We start from the raw sequence: 20,915 nt of genomic DNA on the forward strand, positions 1-20,915 counted from the left end.
TCTTAGCCCAGATTCTCCTGCTCCCTTTGGGTCATGGGAAACTCGCATTCTTCTGTGAAGAACGTGCCCAAAGCTCTCTTTCCCAGTACAGTCCCGCAGAGTTCTCTGGTCTACGGGTTTGTGTAGACCCTGACTTGGCACCGACGGGCTGCCTCCCTGAGCAGAGGACGAGAAGAGACAGCAGCACTGCCGTCTGGACCTCCGTGTCCCCAGCACCAAGCACAGCTCCTGGCACACACTAGGCCCCGGATACACTTTTTAAAGCAATCCAGCCAAGTATCTCCCCTTTAGTCCATCTGCTCCCCTAGAGAAGGAAGAGGACCAGGGACAAAAAAACAAACAGAGGACACTACGAGCCCACGTGGGACTCACAAACTGCAAGGAGGTGCTTAGTGGAAAAGCCGCAGGAAGAGGAAGAGCTGCCCAAAGCAGGAGGAGAGCTGGGGGCTCTCTAACACCTCCTTCCACCCGATTCGGGCAGAGCCCACTTTCTCCAGGGCCCACTCTGTCATCCCGGGGGAGTCCCCAGCTATAGCTGTCCCGACAGAGGCTGCTTCCCGCTCCTTACCCCCAACGCCAAGCAAGAAGCACAATGGCAGAGCTGACGTGACTAGAGCCTCCTTCGGCCGCTCCTGTCTCTGGGCATCATTTCCTGGGTCTCGCAGAATTTTCTCTTTGGAAAAACAGGGCTCGTGTGCCTTGCACAGCTGTGGTGGGGATCAATGGGGCAATTCAGAAACCAACCAACACAGTCCCCTTTGTTCCAGCCCCATCTCGGCTCTCCTTGCACGGAGCAGTCCAGACACTCTGCCCTCTGATCGTTTCGCCCCATGCCCTCTCCCCCTTCACTTCAGCTTTCTCAGCACAGGCAATTCACACGGCCTTCTTTGTCACTTTCTCCTTGGCTCGTGTGGTTGGAAAATATCAGTCTGAAACTTCCAGATCAAGGCTCCGGACCTGTATCCTAATCACCTGGTTTTCAAGTTTTAAAAAAGAGATTTTTGTACTCAGCCATAAAAAAGATTTAAAAAGCCATTAAAAAAAGGATGCAGCAACATGGATGGGCCTAGAGGTTGTCACACGAAGTGACGTAAGTCAGACAAAGACAAACGTCACATGATTTCACTTAATACACAGAATCAACTTATTTACAAAACAGAGACAGACTTACGGAGTTAGAAAATGAACTTGTGGTTACCAAAGGGGAAGGGCGAAGGGGAGGGACAAACTAGGAGACTGGGATTCATACATACACACCATTGTATGTACAGCAGATAAACAACAAGGACACACTGTATAGGATAGGAATAATGTTCAATGTTTTGTAATAAGGGAAAAGAATCTGCAAAAGAACACATGCGTGTGTGTGTGTGTGTGTGTGTGTGTGTTTATCACTTTGCTGTACAACTGAAGCTAATGCGACATTGTAAATCAACTACACTTCAATAAAAAAAAAGAGAATATGCCACTCCTCTGCTTGAAATTCTCCAATGATTTCCCAATGCACTTAAAATCTAAAAGCTTCAAAACGAAAAAACAAAAGAACCAGAGGTTTCTGCACTCTCCCCTTTCCCAGAGCCTAGGGCTCTATATTCTTAGAAAGGTCTCCCCAGGGCTTATGAAGGACCCTACAGCATGAGGGCCGTTCAGCCCTTTATGAGGTGACAAACCCCATTCAGAGCAGAGCAGAGCAGGTCTTCTAAGGGAGGGTGCATCTTTCATGAGACATCCCCTGCTACATTTCCTGACCTAACCCTGGCTTTACCAGGCAGGAATCAGATGTGTGTGAACTCACCTTCTCTATCATCTCTTGTCAAAGACGGAACTTGGACCACAGGCCTGGGTGGGCTCTAAGTAGACACTGTACATGCAGCTCATGGACAACGTGGTGACTAATCCCTGAGTTGTCTGGGGATGGAGAATGCTGAGCCAAGGATACAAAGGTCATCGGTTCCTGTCACTTGGCACTTTGAGGGTGGGGAAGGAGAGCAGGGATGTCCACCCAATTTAAACAGGATTTCTGGCAAGGGGCAGCATCCTCAAAGTGCTGGTCACAATTAGCCTGGGCCCCAGGGGCCATGTCTTCATGCCATGGCTCTGCTTCAGAGTTGGGGATGGCGGAAAAAGACACACTGGAGCGTGAACTCCAGTGACGACTCACCTCAAGGAGTGCTGCCTCTGTGCCATGCCCGAGGCTCAGCTTTCTTATAGATTATCTCCCTTAATCCTCCCAGCAGCCCTGTATGTCAGATGCCACCATGCTTCTCATGAACACAGATAAGGAAACTAAGACTCAAAGAGATCAAGAAACTTGCCAAGGTCACTGAGCTAACAAGACCCCAGGAAGATGCCATCCAGTGCCTCCACTCTTAGTCACAGAGCCCACCTTTGACCTACACCTCCTCTGTCTTGGCTTGGCTGAAATGTAGCCATGGTCCTCCTACCCACGCCCAGCTTCCTGATCAGTTCAGTTCAGTCACTCAGTCATGTCCAACTCTGTGACACCACAGACTGCAGCATGCCGGGCCTCCCTGTCCATCACCAACTCCCGGAGTTCACTCAAACTCATGTCCATCGAGTCAGTGATGCCATCCAACCAGCTCATCCTCTGTTGTCCCCTTCTCCTCCTGCCCGCAATCCCTCCCAGCATCAGAGTCTTTTCCAATGAGTCAACTCTTCACATGAGGTGGACAAAGTATTGGAGTTTCAGCTCTAGCATCAGTCCTTCCAAAGAACACCCAGGGCTGATCTCCTTTAGGATGGCCTGGTTGGATCTCCTTGCAGTCCAAGGGACTCTCAAGAGTCTTCTCCAACACCACAGTTCAAAAGCATCAATTCTTCAGTGCTCAGCTTTCTTTATAGTCCAACTCTCAGATCCATACATGACCACAGGAAAAACCATAGCCTTGCCCAGATGGTCCTTTGTTGGCAAAGTAATGTCTCTGCTTTTTAACATGCTATCTAGGTTGGTCATAGCTTTTCTTCCAAGGAGTGTCTTTTAGTTTCATGGCTGAAGTCACCATCTGCAGTGATTTTGGAGCCCAAAAAATAAAGTCTGCCACTGTTTCCACTGTTTCCCCATCTATTTGCCATGAAGTGATGGGACCTGATGTCATGATCTTAGTTTTCTGAATACTGAGCTTTAAGCCAACTTTTTCACTCTTCTCTTTCATTTTCATCAACAGGCTCTTTAGTTCTTCTTCCCTTTCTGCCATAAGGGTGGTGTCGTCTGCATATCTGAGGTTATTGATATTTCTCCCGGCAAGTTGGCCAAAATGACGTCAGATCCATTTCAAGAGGCTCAGTTGTAGATGTTCCAGATCAACCTGCACTTCACCTTTCATAGAATTCACAGTGCAGTTAATTTGGAGATGTCAGTCAGCAGGTATGCTTCTTGACATACCAAAACTCATCTCCAACCTCTGACCTCTGTGCCTCTTCAGGACCCCACCCCCTCATGGTCAGCCTCCCATTGGCAAGAGCAGGGAGACGAGGGAAGACAGTGGTCAGTGGAAGCGCTGATTCCCAAGGGTAGTCACTCCATCTTTTGCCTCTTGGATTCCCTCCTGCATCTGGACAGAGGCTACCAACCATTGTCAATGGATGAGTGGCTGAAGCTTCTAGGAAATTCTAGAAGGATCACCAACTACACTCTCAAGTCCTGGGCATGAGGCACACGATTCCGACCTGTTCACTGGGTAGCAAAGCGAATTGAAATACTTATTGTCCTTTGCAAACTGTCCTTTTTTGAGTCCTGACTCTGGAGGGCTCAACACCTTTGCTGCAGCCAGAACCACCAACACATCCCAGGAAAGCATCACTCGGAGGCCAAGACTTCAGGAAGAAAAGCGAGACTCGGAAGCCTCTGATCTGGCGAAGTCTCTTCAGCTTGGTTGGGAAACGGGTACATTGTTCTGCACCTTTTGGCAACTGTGAGCAGAAAGGGAATGTTTGTTTCATCTTCTCTTAGGTCTCGATGACTTCTTTATTCCCTGAATAAAGTTCTCTGGAAGCTCAAGCACAGAAAACTTGAGTGTTTTTATTTCACATTACCTCGGGGCTCCTTTCAACAACTGGAAAACTTTCATCAAAGCCCAGAGTGGTGTTTCTCAACTTCCAGTGTGTGTGTGTGTGTGTGTGTGTGTATGTGTGTGTGTGTGTGTGTACGCTCAGTCATGTCAAACTCTTTGTGGCCCCATGAACTGTAGCTCACCCGGCTCCTCTGTCCATGGGATTTTCCAGGCAAGATAACTGGAGTGGGTTGCCATTTCCTTCTCCAGAGGATCTTCCAAACCCAGGGGTTGAGCCCATGTCTCCTGCCCCTCCTGCACTGGCAGGCAATTCTTTACAACTGGGAAGCCCCAGGGACATCACAACCACATGGGCAGACACATCTACTACTGACCATGATGGAGCAACCAGAAAAAGCTATGAAGCAACTGTTTCCAGACACTGGACACACACAGCATAGGGCTATAATCCTGGAGGGATGGGGAACCAGAGAGGTGAGCCCTACAATTGTCCCCACAGAGAGGCATCTTCCAGGCTGTGGGAAACTTGAGAGCCTGGCATCTCACTGAATGGAGGAGGCAGAGGTGAGGATTCAGAGAGGCTGAGGTAGCCAGAATTTGTGCAGTGAAATACCAAAGAACAGCAAGGAAAGAGAGTAACCTGCAAAGGGGCCCACCAGTCTTTGGCTGAATATTGACTTGCACGTGGGAGAAGAAACTGTCTGCCAATGGAAGAGATGCAGGAGACGTGAATACAGTCCCTGGGTTGGGAAGATCTCCTGGAGAAGGAAAAGGCAACCCACTCCAATATTTCTGCCTGAAGAATCCCATGGACAGAGGAGCCTGCAGGGCTACAGTCCATGGGGTCACAAGGGTCTGACACACCTTAGCAACTGAGCACGCAAGCACACATGCAGGGAGAACGACCTGAACGCAGGAAAAGAACTACTGGACAGAAGCCTGCCAGACGCTTCCAGGAACTCACTCAGAGCTGGAGACAGTTTTTGTGCCCACTGGCCCTGGTAGTGAGATATCACAAACACGGGGCATTAAGTGGTGTTGAGAACTGTGGTGCTGAGCTGTGGGAGTGGAGAAGACGCTTGAGAGCCCCTGGACTGCAAGGAGATCCAACCAGTCCATCCCAAAGAAAATCCACCCTGAATATTCATTGGAAGGACTGATGCAGAAGCTGAAGCTCCAATACTTTGGCCCCAAGATGCAAAGAACTGACTCATTGGAAAAGACCCTGATGCTGGGAAAGATTGAAGGCAGGAAAAGAAGGGGACAACAGAGGATGAGATGGTTGGATGGCATCACAGACTGGATGGACATGAGTTTGAGCAGGCTCTGGGAATTGGTGATGGACAGGGAAGCCTGGCATGCTGCAGTCCATGGGAACGTAGAGTCAGACACAACTGAGCGACTGAACTGAACTCACAAGGAGCAGGCCTTAATAGTGGGGCTGAACTACGGAAAACAGTATGGAGGTTCCTCAAAAAAACTAAAAATAGAGTTGCCGTATGATCCAGCAATTCTACTTCTGGGCATTTATTTTACTTCACTCACTCAGTCATGTCTAACTCTTTGCAACCCCATGGACTGCAGCACACCAGACTTCCCAGTCCATCACCAAATCCCAGAGCCCACTCAAACTCATGTTCATGAAGTCAGTGATGCCATCCAATCATCTCATCCTCTGTCATCCCCATCTCCTCCAGCCTTCAATCTTTCCAAGCATCTGGGTCTTTTCCAAGGAGTCAGTTCTTCGCATCAGGTGGCCGAGCTATTGGAGCTTCAGGTCCAATTTAGGATTGACTGGTTGGATCTCCTTGCAGTCCAAGGGACTCTCAAGAGTCTTCTCCAACACCACAGTTCAAAAGCATCAATTCTTTAGCACTCAGATTTCATTATGGTACAATTCTCACATCCATACGTGACTACTGGAAAAACCATAACTTTAATTAGATGACCTTTGTTGACAAAGTAATGTCTCTGCTTTTTAATATGCTGTCTATGTTGGTCATAGCTTTTCTTCCAAGAAGCAAGCATCTTTTAATTTCATGGCTGCAGTCACCATCTGCAGTGATGTTGGAGCCCAAGAAAATAAAGTCTCTCACTGTTTCCATTGTTTTCTCATCTATTTGCCATGAAGTAATGGAGCTGGATGCCATGATCTTCATTTTTTGAATGTTGAGCTTTAAGCCAACTTTTTCACTCTCCTCTTTCACCTACATCAAGAGGCTCTTTAGTTCCTCTTCACTTTATTCCATAAAGGTGGTGTCATCTGCATATCTGAGGTTATTGATATTTCTCCTGGCATTTCTTCTGATATTTTTCCAGTCTGTGCTTCATCCAGCCAGGCATTTAGCCTGATGTACTCTGTATATAAGTTAAATGAGCAAAGTGACAATATACAATATACAGTCAATTTGGAACCAGTCTGTTGTTTCATGTCTGGTTCTAACTGTTGCTTCTTGATCTGCATACAGGTTTCTCAGGAGGCAGATAAGGTGGTCTGGTATTCCCATCTCTTGAAGAATTTTTCACAGTTTGTTGTGAGCCACACAGTCAAAGGCTTTAGTGTAGTCAATAAAGCAGAGTAGATGTTTTTCTGGAATTCTCTTGCTTTTTCTATGATCCAACAGATGTTGGCAACTTGATCTCTGATTCCTCTGCCTTTTCTAAATCCAGCTTGAACATCTAGAAGTTCTCAGTTCATAAACTATTGAAGCTTAGTGTGGAGAATTTTGAGCACTGCTTTGCCAGCATGTGCAATGAGTGCAATTGTGTAGTAGTTTGAACATTCTTTGGCATTGCCTTTCTTTGGGATTGGAATGAAAACTGACCTTTTCCTGTCCTGTGGCTGCCGGGAGCCAGCATGAGGAACTCCACCCATGACAAAGGTCATGAGGAAGGAGGCTGGGCATACGCAAAGGTGGGATTGAGCCTCAGGAGTCCCCCTGGAAATTCTCCAGCATCTACCCCCAAAACCAGAGTCTGCCTACTTTACTGCTTTGTGCTCTCACCTACACCTCTGACTTTATGGGGGGGGGGGGTGGCGGGGGCTGTCCCCCACCACCTCTCTCTGAAAAAGAGTTAACTTACAGCTCCAATTAATAAAGTTCCTGGGCGTGACAAGAGTGTTTTGGTTCACAACCGTGAGAAACATGAGATGTTCTAAACTGTCTAAATACAGATTCCTTTGAGCAGTTAAAAGATTGATTAGAAATTGTATTGGTGAAGGGTTTTTCACTTGTTGGGCCAATGTTTGCTGCTAGGTTTCCATATCCCTTACCTACTGTGTCCCTGGCAGTGTATTGATTAATGTAATTGGTGTATAGGAATGTAAGTAGTAGCTTTAATGTTTGTAACCTTGGACCCTTGAGTTAATTCTTTTTCTTGTTGTAGCCCACCACACCTTTGCCCTATAGGAATGCAACTTTATCTAATGCTTTCGGAGGGTGGTGCCTGACTTTAGAATAATCACCTTTAGAGAAAAGTAAGTGTTCTGAAAAAAGGATCTTAAAATGTTGACAGGCCCCCTGGCCAGAAGATGATGTAAATCACCTAAACTTTTGCATATGATAAGTTTGCAGGAAGAAAGCCTGGCTTACTGCTGACTCTACCCCTTCCCCCATTATCCTCTATGCACAACTTAAGGTATAAAAACTACTTTGGAAAAAAAAGTGTGGGCCTTGTTCACCGAAGCTTGGTCTCCACATGTCATTCTTTCTCTCACCTTCCGGCTGAATTTTCATCTGGGGCGTGGAGGCTTGTCAAGCCTACTAACTATGCCTGGGCTTCTAAGATCTGACCGGGGAGGCCTTAGTGTCTCCTCTCCTTCGGGAGAATGGGAGGACGCCTGTGGCCTACGTAGGTGACGCAAATTCCTTATTTTGGAATTTTATTAGCTTTCCACGTAAGCCAAGTTATTCAGCCTCTTTTCTCCACTGAATTTCTTCGCTGAGCTATCCTTATTTCACCACTTTTTATATCCTTAATTAACATTTAATTAAGCAATTGTTTCCTGATCCTCGCCGACGCCGTCCCCACTTTGAATTCCCTGGATCCACCGGAGCTGGACCCCAGCATGTGGCCACTTGTGAGTTTTCCAAATTTGCTGGCATACTAACTGCAGCCCTTTAACATCATCATCTTTTAGGATTTGAAATAACTCAGCTGGAATTCTATCACCTCCACTAGGTTTGTTCATAGTGATGCTTCCTAAGGTCCACTTGACTTCACATTATCCAGACAATACTATAATTAAAAAAGATATGCACCCCTATGTTCATAGCAGCTCTATGTACAACAGTCAAGACATGGAAGCAACCTAAGTGTCCACTGATGGGTGACTGGATAAAGAAGATGTGGCACAAATAACAATGGAATAATATTCATACATAAAAAAGAATGAAAATAACGGCATTTGCAGCCACATGGATGGATCTAGATTATTATACTAAGTGAAGTCAGACAGAGAATAACAAATATCACACGATACAGCTTATAAATGGGATCTGAAATACGACACAACTGAACTTATCTGTAAAACAGAAACAGATTCAGGAACCTAGAGAACGGACTTGTGACTGCCAAGGTGGAGGGGTGGCGGTAGAGGGTGAACTGGCAGTTTGGAATAGCAGATGCAAACGATTATATACAGGATGGATAAACAATAGATCCTACTGTATAGCACAGGGAGCTACATTCAACAGCTTGTGATAAACCATAGTGGAAATAAACATGAAAAAGAATATTATATATCAGATCAGATCAGATCAGTCGCTCAGTCGTGTCCGACTCTTTGCCACCCCATGAATCGCAGCACGCCAGGCCTCCCTGTCCATCACCAACTCCCGGAGTTCACTCAGACTCACGTCCATTGAGTCAGTGATGCCATCCAGCCATCTCATCCTCTGTCGTCCCCTTCTCCTCCTGCACCCAATCCCTCCCAGCATCAGAGTCTTTTCCAATGAGTCAACTTTTCTCATGAGGTGGCCAAAGTACTGGAGTTTCAGCTTTAGCATCATTCCTTCCAAAGAAATCCCAGGGCTGATCTCCTTCAGAATGGAGTGGTTGGATCTCCTTGCAGTCCAAGGGACTCTCAAGAGTCTTCTCCAACACCACAATTCAAAAGCATCAATTCTTCAGTGCTCAGCCTTCTTCACAGTCCAACTCTCACATCCATACATGACCACAGGAAAAACCATAGCCTTGACTAGACGGACCTTTGTTGGCAAAGTAATGTCTCTGCTTTTGAATATGCTATCTAGGTTGGTCATAACTTTCCTTCCAAGAAGTAAGTGTCTTTTAATTTCATGGCTGCAGTCACCATCTGCAGTGATTTTGGAACCCAGAAAAATAAAGTCTGACACTGTTTCCACTGTTTCCCCATCTATTTATTTGATCTAAGTATAGTTGATTTACAATGCTGTTTTAATTTTTGCTGTACAAAAAGGTGATTGAGTTATACATATATATAAATTTTTAATAAATAGTGGGGCTGAATTAGCCCGAGACCAGGGTTTCTCAGCGTCCACACTGAGGACGTTTCAGGATGAGCAGCTCATTGTTCTGGGGTCGGGGACTGTCTTGGGAACTACAGGATATTTAACAGCATCCTGGCCTCTACCCAGCGGGTACCAGGAACATCTTTCCTGCATCATGAAAACCAGAAATGTCTGAATGTCTGCAGGCATCATCACATATCCTCTGGAGAGTAAAACCATCCATGATTGAGAAGAATTCCCTTGACTAAAGTCTGCCAAAAAGTAAGGCTCAAAAGGATCAAAGTGTTTTCAAGTAACCTCACGTCAGAATCAAGTTTACTGCTCTTTGAAGGAATACAGCAAATTTGACAAACACACACAGCAAACTCGGGTCACAAGGGCCTTGGCTGGGTCATAGGCATGTGTAGCTTTTAAAGTTCACCAAGAGAAAACAATCCAATTATCCACCGACAGATAAACAGATAAAGAGAATGTAATACATACATGCGTATATTTGTGCTAAATCACTTCAATCCTGTTTGACTCTTTGTGACCTTGTGGACTGTAGTCCACCAGGCTCCTCTGTCCATGGGGATTCTCCAGGCAAGAATACTGGAGTGGGTTGCCATGCTCTCCTGCAGGGAACCTTCCTGACCCAGGGATTGAACCTGTATCTCTATGTCTTCTACACTGGCAGGCAGGTTCTTTACCACTAGCATCACCTGGGAAGCCCCAGTACATACATACTAGAATATTGTTCAGCCTTAAAAAAAGAAGAAAACTCTACCATTTGTGACAACACGAATAAAATTAGAAGACATTGGGTGAAGTGAAATAAACCAGTCACAGAAGGGCAAATGGCATGGTTTGCCCTGCAGTATTCCATTTATATGAAGTATCCAAACCAGGCAAATTCGTGGAAACAGAAAATAAAACAGTGGTTGCCAGGACCTAGGGGAGGGGGAATGTGGAATGCTACTCATAAAACATAAAACTTCAGTTACACAAAATGAATAAGTTCTAGCACTTTCCTATATGACACAATGCCTATGCTTAATAATATGACACTGTTACTTCAACATATGTTAAGGAGATATATATTATGCTTTTACCGCCAAAATACAAACAGAAAAAGCAACACAAAAAACATAAGGAAATCTTTAGTAGTGATGGGTGTGTTTAGCACCTTGGTTGCAGTGATCGTATCATGGATGTGTGTATATGTCTAAGCTCGTCAAAGTGTAGTTAAATATGTGCAAAAAGTCAGTAAATAAAAAAAAAAAAATGATGAAATTTTGCCATGATGCTTATATTCAGTTGGAATTGAGCGCCGCAGCCCCCATTCCCTTCCCCCCAAAAAGGAAGATTAGGAAGAAGAGGCGGAAATGCCAAAGGTTTGAGGAAATGTTGAGAAGCATGGCCAGATGGTGACCACCAAACACAGAAACTCTCCCTGGTCCATCTAATGATTAAATGCAGCAGAAACTGTCACCTACAAGAAGACAGATGGCCAAAACGTGGCTGGCATGGCCTGGCCTGTGCCCATCATTAGAAAGCCTTCAAGCATCAACAGATGCCACGTCACATTCCGACACTGGGAGACATGAGCACATCTCTGGATTCTACGTGGCTTCCCTTCCTGGATCAGGGAAACCATGCACACAGCACTTCATAGAAAATCTTGGAAGGTGGCCACGCTTGCCATGTTGACAGCAACCAGAACTCAAATGCACATCCACCTCCTTGCCCGGTTACAGTTATTCTGATGTCCAAAATTTATCAAGTATGTTTGCAGAAGGACAAAGGTCCTGAGCATACTGTGCTTTTTTAATAGTTTGGGGCATTGTTGGAGTCAGCAGGGATCGCGGCTTTACAAACGTGAAGACCAGGGTCTTCAGCCTGCTCACCACCATCTGCCTCCAATCCTCTCTGCCTTTCAGCACAACACATCTGCTTGCTGTTCCTATTTAAAGGTAGCTTCAGACAGGGATTGAGTATGGCTGGACCATCCTGGGGTCAGAGTTAAGCTGGGTCACTGCCTCTCAGATGAGAGGCAGTATCTCCAAGTGTTAACACATCTCAGAACCAAGGTGATAGTTTTAGAAAAATGCCAGCCTTAGACCTTAAACTCAGCTCAAATAAATCTGTAGGTCCTCCTGGGAAGGACCTGAAATCCAGAAGGTTTTTATAGAAGCAAAATACCCCAAACTCACTTTTCCTGGCAAGGCAGCCAGTTTCTTTAATCCAGCACCTTTGTGCATTGAGAGTTCATCCCACTGACCAGGCTCATTTTTCACCCCATCAGGTACTTTATGGTTAAAGCCCTGGCAGGTTAACCAACGGCCTTGGAGCCTTTGAGAGAGAAGGGGTCACTGGGCCAAGTCTAACAGAACCCAGAGGCTGTTAATTGGGCTCTCATCAGTTCAGCTTGAGAAGTGAGCCAGGAAGTTGCCTTCTTGCTGGGTTTCCTAACCTAAATGGTGCTGCCGTTCCCCAGTGGGAGTAACAGGAAGAACAGTTCAATGGATGTGGAATATTTTAAGCTGAAATGTTTGCTAGTGAAAGAACAGAGCTTGGAATTCAGGGGGATCAGAGGCTCAGCTCCTGTCTGAGGGTTCAAACTTGGCCTGCGCTGGAGCGGAAGAAGCAGGCCCTGCCTGGCCACCTTTCACATCACAGACATGGTGAAGAGAGTTCAGTTGACCTGATTGCCGTGGGTCTCAGACTCACTTTAACATAAGACTTGAGACTCCAGGTTACTCTCAAGCAGCAGGCACACAATTGTTGGCTGTATTTGGAAATGGGGGTTGGAGCAGAGTTGAGTCACGCAAACCTGCTGTAACTGCGGCTGCCAGTACAATAGATGTTTTTTACAGTCTCCTACAAAGATGCAGTTTTCCACACTGTTACCTTCAGTGTTGCTAAAGGAATAAACAAAGTCTTATACATACAAAAAAAAATTGAGGACACAGGAGCTGCTCTTTGCCCTTGAGGGTTTAAAATGGACCCATGAACACTTTTTAAAAATGCAAGCTGATATAATTCAACAAGTTTTTCTCTCTCTCTGGAGGACTGAAAAATAACCTCAGCGAAAACTACACAATGATAAAATTCTGTCCCCATCTGATTAATTCTTTGTGAATAATAACATCTCTGGTTTCCTTCAATTATATTCTAATTGCACACCTTTTTCTCTTGTTGATTGGGCAATGAACTAATGAACAACTATTACTGAATTTAATTAACACCATTATTTCTGTGGCCTTTATATCTCTGTGGTGAACATGGAAATTGACAATCCTGGGGCTGGCACTGGGAGAAGCCAGCCTTGAACCCAGCAGAACAGGTTCTGACATCGCCCTGGAATAAGGAAGCCCAGTGTGGGAAACAAAAGAACTAGGGATTTTGCCAGCATTCATGGGAAGCCTTTCCTAACAACAGCATCAGTATTCAGAAAGGTTACCTCTTCATAAAACATTAGCAATTTGCACGTTACATTTATCAAAAGGGATGGGTAAGTGAGCTATATGGGAATCAATTACAATGTCATTCATAATTTATTCCATGTACAATAAAGACCTGATCAGATTTCGTGTGTGTTTACCTTCTGGAGGATAACTGCTTGTGGCTTATTCTAGTTACAGAATACAAATATGCTTCAGAGTAATGTGTTTATTTAACTGTGACATTCTCAATCTCCCAAGTTCTCCTTTTTTCTCCCACAAAAAGAGGTCCCTGTTTAAAAATAACATCTCACTATCAAAAAATAAAAGCCCATTCTTACTGGTGTAACTTAAATCATTCTATGTTAACTTGATCAAAGCACGGCATAGATAATCTCCTGCAAAATGCATCAGGAAACAAATGGGAATTTGTTTTTAAAGACAGATGATTGCAAACACACAGAGCTAAGAAAATTTAACCCCCAGAAATATACTGCAGTTTCTAAATGTGGATACAAATTATCCAGCTCTTTAGAGCACTATTAAATGTTTGTAAGGGCAGACGTGTGTCATGTGTAAATTTCAGTTATCCAATTCCACCCCCCCTCATATTTCAAAAACTGAAATAAATTAAGAGATGAGAAAGTCTTTTCCAAATCCTTTGAGAAAAACTAAACCGATGATTAATTTATCAGACCAGATAGAACATCTGAGCTGTCTGTTTGAAGAGTAGCACTCCATTTCTCGGAATGAGGTGTGCGCCCCAATTCAGCCTTACCTCATATCTGCTGGCTGTCTGCTCAGCTGTCTTCAGGCCTTGATACATATGGATGATACAAACTTTGGCTCTTCTCTGGGAGGGAAACCAGTTTCTCTTCACAAAATCCATGACCATCACATGGTTTTTCAACTCTGTACTAAACGTTTTGATCTGAAAAGTCGGGTAGACAACTGTGTCCGTGTGGCGGGCCACATACCCTTTCTGATGAGTTTTTGTAGGAATTCCAGACTGCTGCATGATACGTGGAATCCTGTGACTTCAGCGAGCGAGCCTGGCAAACACAATTTTCTTTGTTTCATCCAGGTATCGAGTGCAGCAGGAGGCACTTGGAAAGTGCCTGAGCTCAGACCTCTCCCGGAGTTTTCCAGTTCCAGACTGCGTTGTTTGCCAACCCCAGCCGTAAAGCACGTAGGGTCTGCACGTGGGCACCTTGAGGGTGACCTTTATGTGCCATGAAAATACTCCTTCTTGACGCTGTCCACCCGCCTCCAGCACTTCCACCTGTGTTCTCGGGTCACTCAGTCTCCTCTGATTTCAAAGACACACTTCTTTTTCCCACTGCACTCAAGTTCTGAACATAGAATCCATCCGGTTGCAGCAAGATCCAATATATGTTTTCAGTCTCCAGTCCCTCGATCCAAATAAATTATTTACGGGGCACTGTACAAAGGAACCAGGAGGGATAATTGCCGATTTTCAGAATTCCTGCTTTTTCTTGCCAGGACTGAGAGGAACAAGAACAGACTCCTACTGACACAAAGGGTGACCTCAGCCTTGGAGAAGATAAGAAACGCATTCAAGTGAAAAAGAGAAGTCAGCACAGAGGCAGCGAAGGCTAAAGCGGGCATCAGAGACTCGGAGCTCTGGTAGGACGCCCTGGGAGCCACTCGGGGGGATGTCCTGGCTTAGCTGAGGGCTCCAGTTCCCGCACAACCCTGGGAATTCTCTCACTACCAGAGCCTCATTTTCCCCATCAGGAAACTTGAAATAATAAGCCTTGCCCTTCACAGGTTGTTGGGAGGATCTGGTTAGCAAAATGGTGAGACAGTAACTTCCAGTAGAGTCACATAAGGCAACACTTCCAAAGAATAGTTAAATGTTTTCTGCCCAAACTGTGTCGCACACAGTTCTTCCCATAAGGAAGAACAAATCTGCCTCTGTATCAGATCTGTTTCTGTTACTTTCACCTTTGCATCTGTTGCTTTGGCTGCAAGTTAAGAACTGGTTGCCTAGAGCCTGAAACTGAGAGAAGGGCCCATTCCCAAGGCTCTGACCTTCAAGGGTATAACCCCTTTCCATTCGCACAGAGATAAAAAGTTGCATAAGAGAATAGCGTTTGCCTTATTAGAGGTTTATAGTAACATTGTCACCTCCCTGGACAGTTGTGAGAACAAAGACTCTGGCTCCAGAGAGGTTCCGGCAACCAACCACTTTCCCTCCCTTTTAAGAAAGAAACCCAAATTCTAGCTTGGGGAAGGTGGTCCTTGGGATACTAGTTACCATCTTCTCTGCCTGTTGGTTCATATTAGAAAATTATACTTTCTCCAATTGAAATTAATTAATTAATTAAAAAAAAAAGAAAATTATACTTTCTCTTAGTATCCTTGCATTACTTGTTGACGCAGTCCAAGCACCGGTTGGAAAAGAATTTCCAAATGCAGAGTACTGCAGAAAGGAGTGTTGAAAGAACAAAGAGTAGAGATAAAGTGGGCACTGCAAACGTGGTGGGCCGACAACTCCTAACAGACTAGGGAGAGCTGACAGTTTTCGTGAGTTAGTAGCCAATTTTTATAGCCTCAAGACAAAGAAAATTCCTGCTGGAAGACAGGCCTTAGGTGATTGGTTAGGGTGCTATTGAGTGAGTACTGTAGCACGTATCTTTGCCTAGTTTGGGTTCAGGAAGCCTGTTAGTGATGATCAGGGGCTTTGGGCAATGGACAAAGGGGCTCAATTAGCTTTGGAGGTGACCTTGGTTCTGGGCTCCACTCTGTGGCCTTGGGGCAGGACTCAACACCACTTTCTGCTTTTTGTTTAGTTTCTATGTTGTGTTCAACTCTGTGCGACCCCATGGATGGTAGCCCGCCAGACTCCTCTGTCCATGCGATTCTCCAGGCAAGAATACTGCAGTGGGTTGCCATTCCCTTCTCAGAGGATCTTCCGGACCCAGGGATTGAACCCGCATCTCCTGCATTGGCAGGCAGATTCTTTACCACTGTGCCGCCAGGGAAGCCCACTTTCTCCTTTAGGTTTAAACTGTTTGAGTTTGTATCAGTTGCAACCAACAGAGTTTGGGCTGGTCCTTGAATACGCATTATGTTATTAAACAAACACACATGACATGCTTCTTCATGCTGGGGGCTGTACAGGCGGCAGAGACTCAAAGATGAGAGGACACCGCTTCCAGAGCTCACCGCCCTGCAGTGGGACGGTCGCCAGGTGAGCGGGTCCCCGCAGCACGGGGAGTGCTTCCAGTGAGGAGGTCTGCACTGGCTGCTGGCGACCCTAAACCCTCGAGGAAGGAGGGTATGGCCGTCTTGAAGAGGCCCGCTGGGCTGCTGAACCTCCAAGGCCGGCCTTGCAAGGACAAAATCAACCGCAGGCCTTCACTTTTCACGTTCCGTGCACACATTTTGCCATAAAACGTCACAGCCACGAATGGGAAAGCATTAACTGCAAATAATCATCGCTCTTTCTGGAAGACGACTACCTGAACTTTTGCTAATGTTTTTTTTTCTTCTTAAACCAACTAACTCAGTCGTCTATAAAAGCTAGGTCTCTGACCTTATTAATGTCCTGCAGTAGATCCTACTTCGTTTCCCCAAATTGGTCCCTGGGGCTACCAACTAAAAAGCTGTACCATTGTTAGCAGTTGCAATCCAATGACACCAAATCAACACAAATAAGCCTTGAATGCATTTAGTGTTGAAATACATGTGGAGTTAATGTTTCTCCCTTGCCCCTGATACAACATGTAGAATTCTATAAGATGAACAGTGAAGTATTTAAATAATGAATTATTCAGAAAGAAAAGGAACTTCAGATACCTGGTGCCAGGAATTTATGCCTATGAATTCTTAATCTGTTCTCCAGTGGGATTAGCATTTACGACTATAAAAGATGTCCTAATTATGCAGTTTCAGAGCTGATTTTCTGCAGGGCCTGTGCAGATCTAAAAGCATTAGGCAACAATAAAAACAGATGACTATGAAATTCTGAATTCATAATTTGATTCCCCTCTCGGGGGAAATGACATTTTTATTTATGGGTGCTTCACTCATCAGGTGAGAGCTGAAGTCTTCTCTCAGAGGCAAAGGGCTTACTGTGAGCGCATCTAAACCGTCATCCTTTTCTAACAGATGAGTGAAATTCACAGGACTTTTGGGCTTGGGAATGATGCGCTGTCTTTCTCCTGCTCTTAATCCCCACCCACAGAGGTTCTAAAATAAAACAAAGCAAAATCAAATAAAACAAAAGGACTGAGAATAATACAACTGATTATGGGGTCCAGCACCTTTTAACCAGGGTAGGAAGAGAATGCAATTTCCCTGATGAACCTCAATCTCTTGTAAATTATTCAGCTGTGCTGGGTTTTAGCATCAATGCATGGGCTTCCCTGGTGGCTCAGAAGGTAAAGCATCCACCTGTAATGTGGGAGACCATGATTCAATCCCTGAGTTGGGAAGACCCCCTGGAGATAGGCATGGCAACCCACTCCAGTATTCTTGCCTGGAGAATTCCATGGACAGAGGAATCTGGCGGGCTACACTCCATGGAGTTGCAAAGAGCAGGACATGTCTCAGTGACTAACAGTTTACTTACTTTATTTATATGGAAAAGGGGTGACCCTTCCAGTAGTCAGTTATAGATCAGAGTAGTTATTTGTTCAGTGGATGAATTAAATGAAAATGTATCAACTATCTTTTCCTGTAGGGTATACTTTTTCTCCCACAGCTAGGCTTGCATGCACAAAGGTCAACCAAGGGCCTTCACTTTTCACTTTCCATGCGTACATTCTGTCATAAAGCATCACAGCCAAGAACAAGGAAGCATTAACAGAAACCACTGTATTCACTACAAATAATCATCATTCTTTCTGGAAAAGTACTACCTGAATCTTTTGCTGTTTTCTTCTTAAACCAAGTAAGTCAGTCATCTACTAAAGTGAGATGTCTGACCTTATTAATGTCCCACATAAGATTCTGTTTAATTTCCCCAAATTGGTCCCTGGGGTAACTAACTAAAATTGTACATTTTTTCTCTTCTGTAAATTAAAAAAAAATTTTTTTTTCTTCTTCACTACACTGTGTTTGGAAACTACAGTAATTTGATATTTCTCCTAAACTTTCAAGGGGAAGTGGCAAAACCAGGGAGAAACCTGGATCAGTCACATGAACTGTGGAGTCTTATACCAAGGTCACAGGACAAAAATCTCTGGAACTGACCCAGCCCCATAGCAACTGTTGCCATGAGCCTCTGGATATAAACTGGCCAGTTCCCTGACCCCATAGGTAAATATCCACCCTATTATCCGCCCTATAGCATCTTAACCAGTCACCTAATTCCACCATTCCAGTAGAAATTTTCTCTGTCTTGAGATTATAAAAATTCGCTACTACCCCACTCCAGTACTCTTGCCTGGAAAATCCCATGGACGGAGGACCCCGGTAGGCTGCAGTCCATGGGGTCTCTAAGAGTCGGGCACCATGGAGCGACTTCACTTTCACTTTTCACTTTCACGCATTGGAGAAGGAAATGGCACCCCACTCCAGTGTTCTTGCCTGGAGAATCCCAGGGACGGGGGAGCCTTGTGGGCTGCCGTCTATGGGATCGCACAGAGTCAGACATGACTGAAGCGACTTAGCAGCAAGCAGCAGCCTGCGAAAGGGATCAGCTCTCCCTGGAGCCAGCCCACAGTCCTAACAGCATCTCCCACTTTAAAAAACTCTATTCTCATCTCATTCTGCCCCATGTCTGGAAGTTCTTTTCCAACCCGCACACAGACCATGACTTGAACCATGGCTTGAAGCCATATTCATCTACAAGATTCGTTTTCTCTCCCTTTGCAAGGCTTCAATAATCATTTAGTTTGCACCTGCTGGGTGTTCAGCTCTGGGCCAATTAAACATTCACAGCCACTTCCAATGATGCTAAAAACCGAACCAACCCATGTTGAGCGAAAGACCACACAGCCCTCCTTCAAACCCATTGGGAGGAGTGAGTCATTTGAAGACAAGTGGTATCTTCATATTTTCTCTTCAATGTCTGAGTAGATTTTGAATAAAGAAAACCAATGACTTTGTTAGAAACTATGCTTGATTTTTAAGTATATATTTCAGTAAGTATGAAAGGGTGGTGAAGACTGTGGTTGAAATTTTGAGGAAATATAAAAGTCAATTTGCTGTCTACATCCTTGGTCAATTCCATCCAAAAGGAAAACTATGCTGTCAGCCGCTTGTCACTGCTCTCCCATGAGAAGCAGTTGCCAGGCTGGGCTGTGGGCAACGAAGCAGGTGGGGTGGGGGGTACTATGGCCATTTCCCCAAGGGGACACACCCCTCTGTCCATATTTCCTTCCCACAAATATTGGCTGTCACTCTTGGCCATGTTTCCTTTCTTGTATGAATTAATGAGCGTGTTGGACAAATTTGTGAAATCCAGTATTTATCAGGAAAATACCAAAGTCCCAGGGGAAACCACAGGCCTAGCACCAGCCAATAGCACGACCACTGCCAACCTCCGGGACTCCCAAGCCAGACCCTCCCTCCCATGGGGGCAGCAGGTAGGCAGCTGCTTGGAGGGCACCCAGACCCTCACCCTCAGTGCACCTATGTGGACGAGGTCCCACCCCAGGCCACAGCTGACACTTACTGAAAGAAAATGGCCCTCTGCACACACCCACTGACAATCAGGCTCCTGTCCTGTGCCAGGAAGTCCTGCGCTGGTCAGAGGCTGGGCTTTCCTCAAGCCCCAGAGGATGCCCTTACTACCAAGGTGGTAACTCCGAGATTCTCTCAGACTTTAGGGAGGAAACATGTATTGTAGCAGGACCCCATGGGGCCTTGGGGGCATGGGTCAGGTTCGGGGATGGAGAAAGACCACCCTCCCAACCCTCTGAAATATTAATACCTAGATAACAGGATTTGATGCGCCTTTCCTGAGTTGTTTTGCAGATGAAGACGACCTCCCCCTCTCCAACAAACGGAAGATGTCAACTACTTGACCACCAAGAGCACACAGCCCCAGGCCTGTGCCCTGGAGCCTAAGGACTGATAATGTTCACCCCTGAGACACCACTCTGCTACCTCACCATCAGCCAATCAGAGATCTGCTACCTCAGTTCCATTCAGTTGCTCACTCGTGTCCGACTCTTTGCAACCCCATGGACTACAGCACTCCAGGCCTCCTTGTCCATCACCAACCCCCGGAGTTCACTCAAACTCATGTCCATTGAGTAGATGATGCCATCCAACCATCTCATCCTCTCTTGTCCCCTTCTCCTCCCGCCTTCAATGTTTCCCAGCATCAGGGTCTTTTCAAGTGAGTCAGTTCTTCACATCAGGCGGCCAACGTATTGGAGTTTCAGCTTCAGCATCAGCCCTTTCAATGAATATTCAGGACTGATCTCCTTTAGGATGGACTGGTTGGATCTTCATGTAGTCCAAGGGCCTCTCAAGAGTCTTCTCCAGCACCACAGTTCAAAAGCATCAATTCTTTGGCACTCAGCTTTCTTTATGGTCCAACTCTCACATCCATACATGACTGCTACCTCACCATCAGCCAATCAGAGATCTGCTACCTCTCCATCAGCCAATCAGAGAATTGTGCACAGTCTGATCACAAACTCTGTGACCTGCATCCCTCACCCGGCTTTTAAAGGTGCTTTGCTGAAACCCTTTGGGGAGCTCAGAGGTTCTTAGGGTAGAAGCCACCCATCTCCTTGCATGGCCCTGCAATAAACCTTTCTCTGCTCCCAACTCCAGCATTTCACTTTGTCTGGCCTCACTGAGCATCAGGCACGTGATGCTTGCATTAACAAGTTGACTAGTTGGGTTATTCTCACACTCTAAGCCCAGCAACAAGTGTGTGCATATTCCTGGTTTCCCAAACACAAAACCATTTCCATGTAACAATTGTGTGTGCACGTGTACACATACACACAGAAGGTGTGTAATGGTCCATGTGTGTTTTC

The 20,915-nt window shown here is 45.5% G+C and overlaps 1 protein-coding gene across 6 annotated transcripts in view; it reads right to left on the reverse strand.

Annotated features, from left to right (window-relative positions):
- Nucleotides 1-20,915, reverse strand: part of C26H10orf90 (chromosome 26 C10orf90 homolog) — a 392,111-nt gene that overhangs the window by 232,646 nt on the left and 138,550 nt on the right. The window contains exon 1 of one of the 6 annotated variants that reach the window (XM_070781082.1): nucleotides 13,724-15,198. The exons of 3 other annotated variants lie outside the window; for them this stretch is intronic. In XM_070781082.1, coding sequence (XP_070637183.1) covers nucleotides 13,724-13,963 — 240 coding nt within the window. In that variant the 5' untranslated portion in view covers nucleotides 13,964-15,198. Of the gene's footprint in view, nucleotides 1-13,723; nucleotides 15,199-20,915 lie in introns of those variants that run through there. 2 more of the 6 variants (XM_070781085.1, XM_070781086.1) reach the window with 2 other exon arrangements.

The sequence above is a fragment of the Bos indicus genome, chromosome 26 (assembly GCF_029378745.1).
Source record: "Bos indicus isolate NIAB-ARS_2022 breed Sahiwal x Tharparkar chromosome 26, NIAB-ARS_B.indTharparkar_mat_pri_1.0, whole genome shotgun sequence".
NCBI lineage: Eukaryota > Metazoa > Chordata > Mammalia > Artiodactyla > Bovidae > Bos > Bos indicus.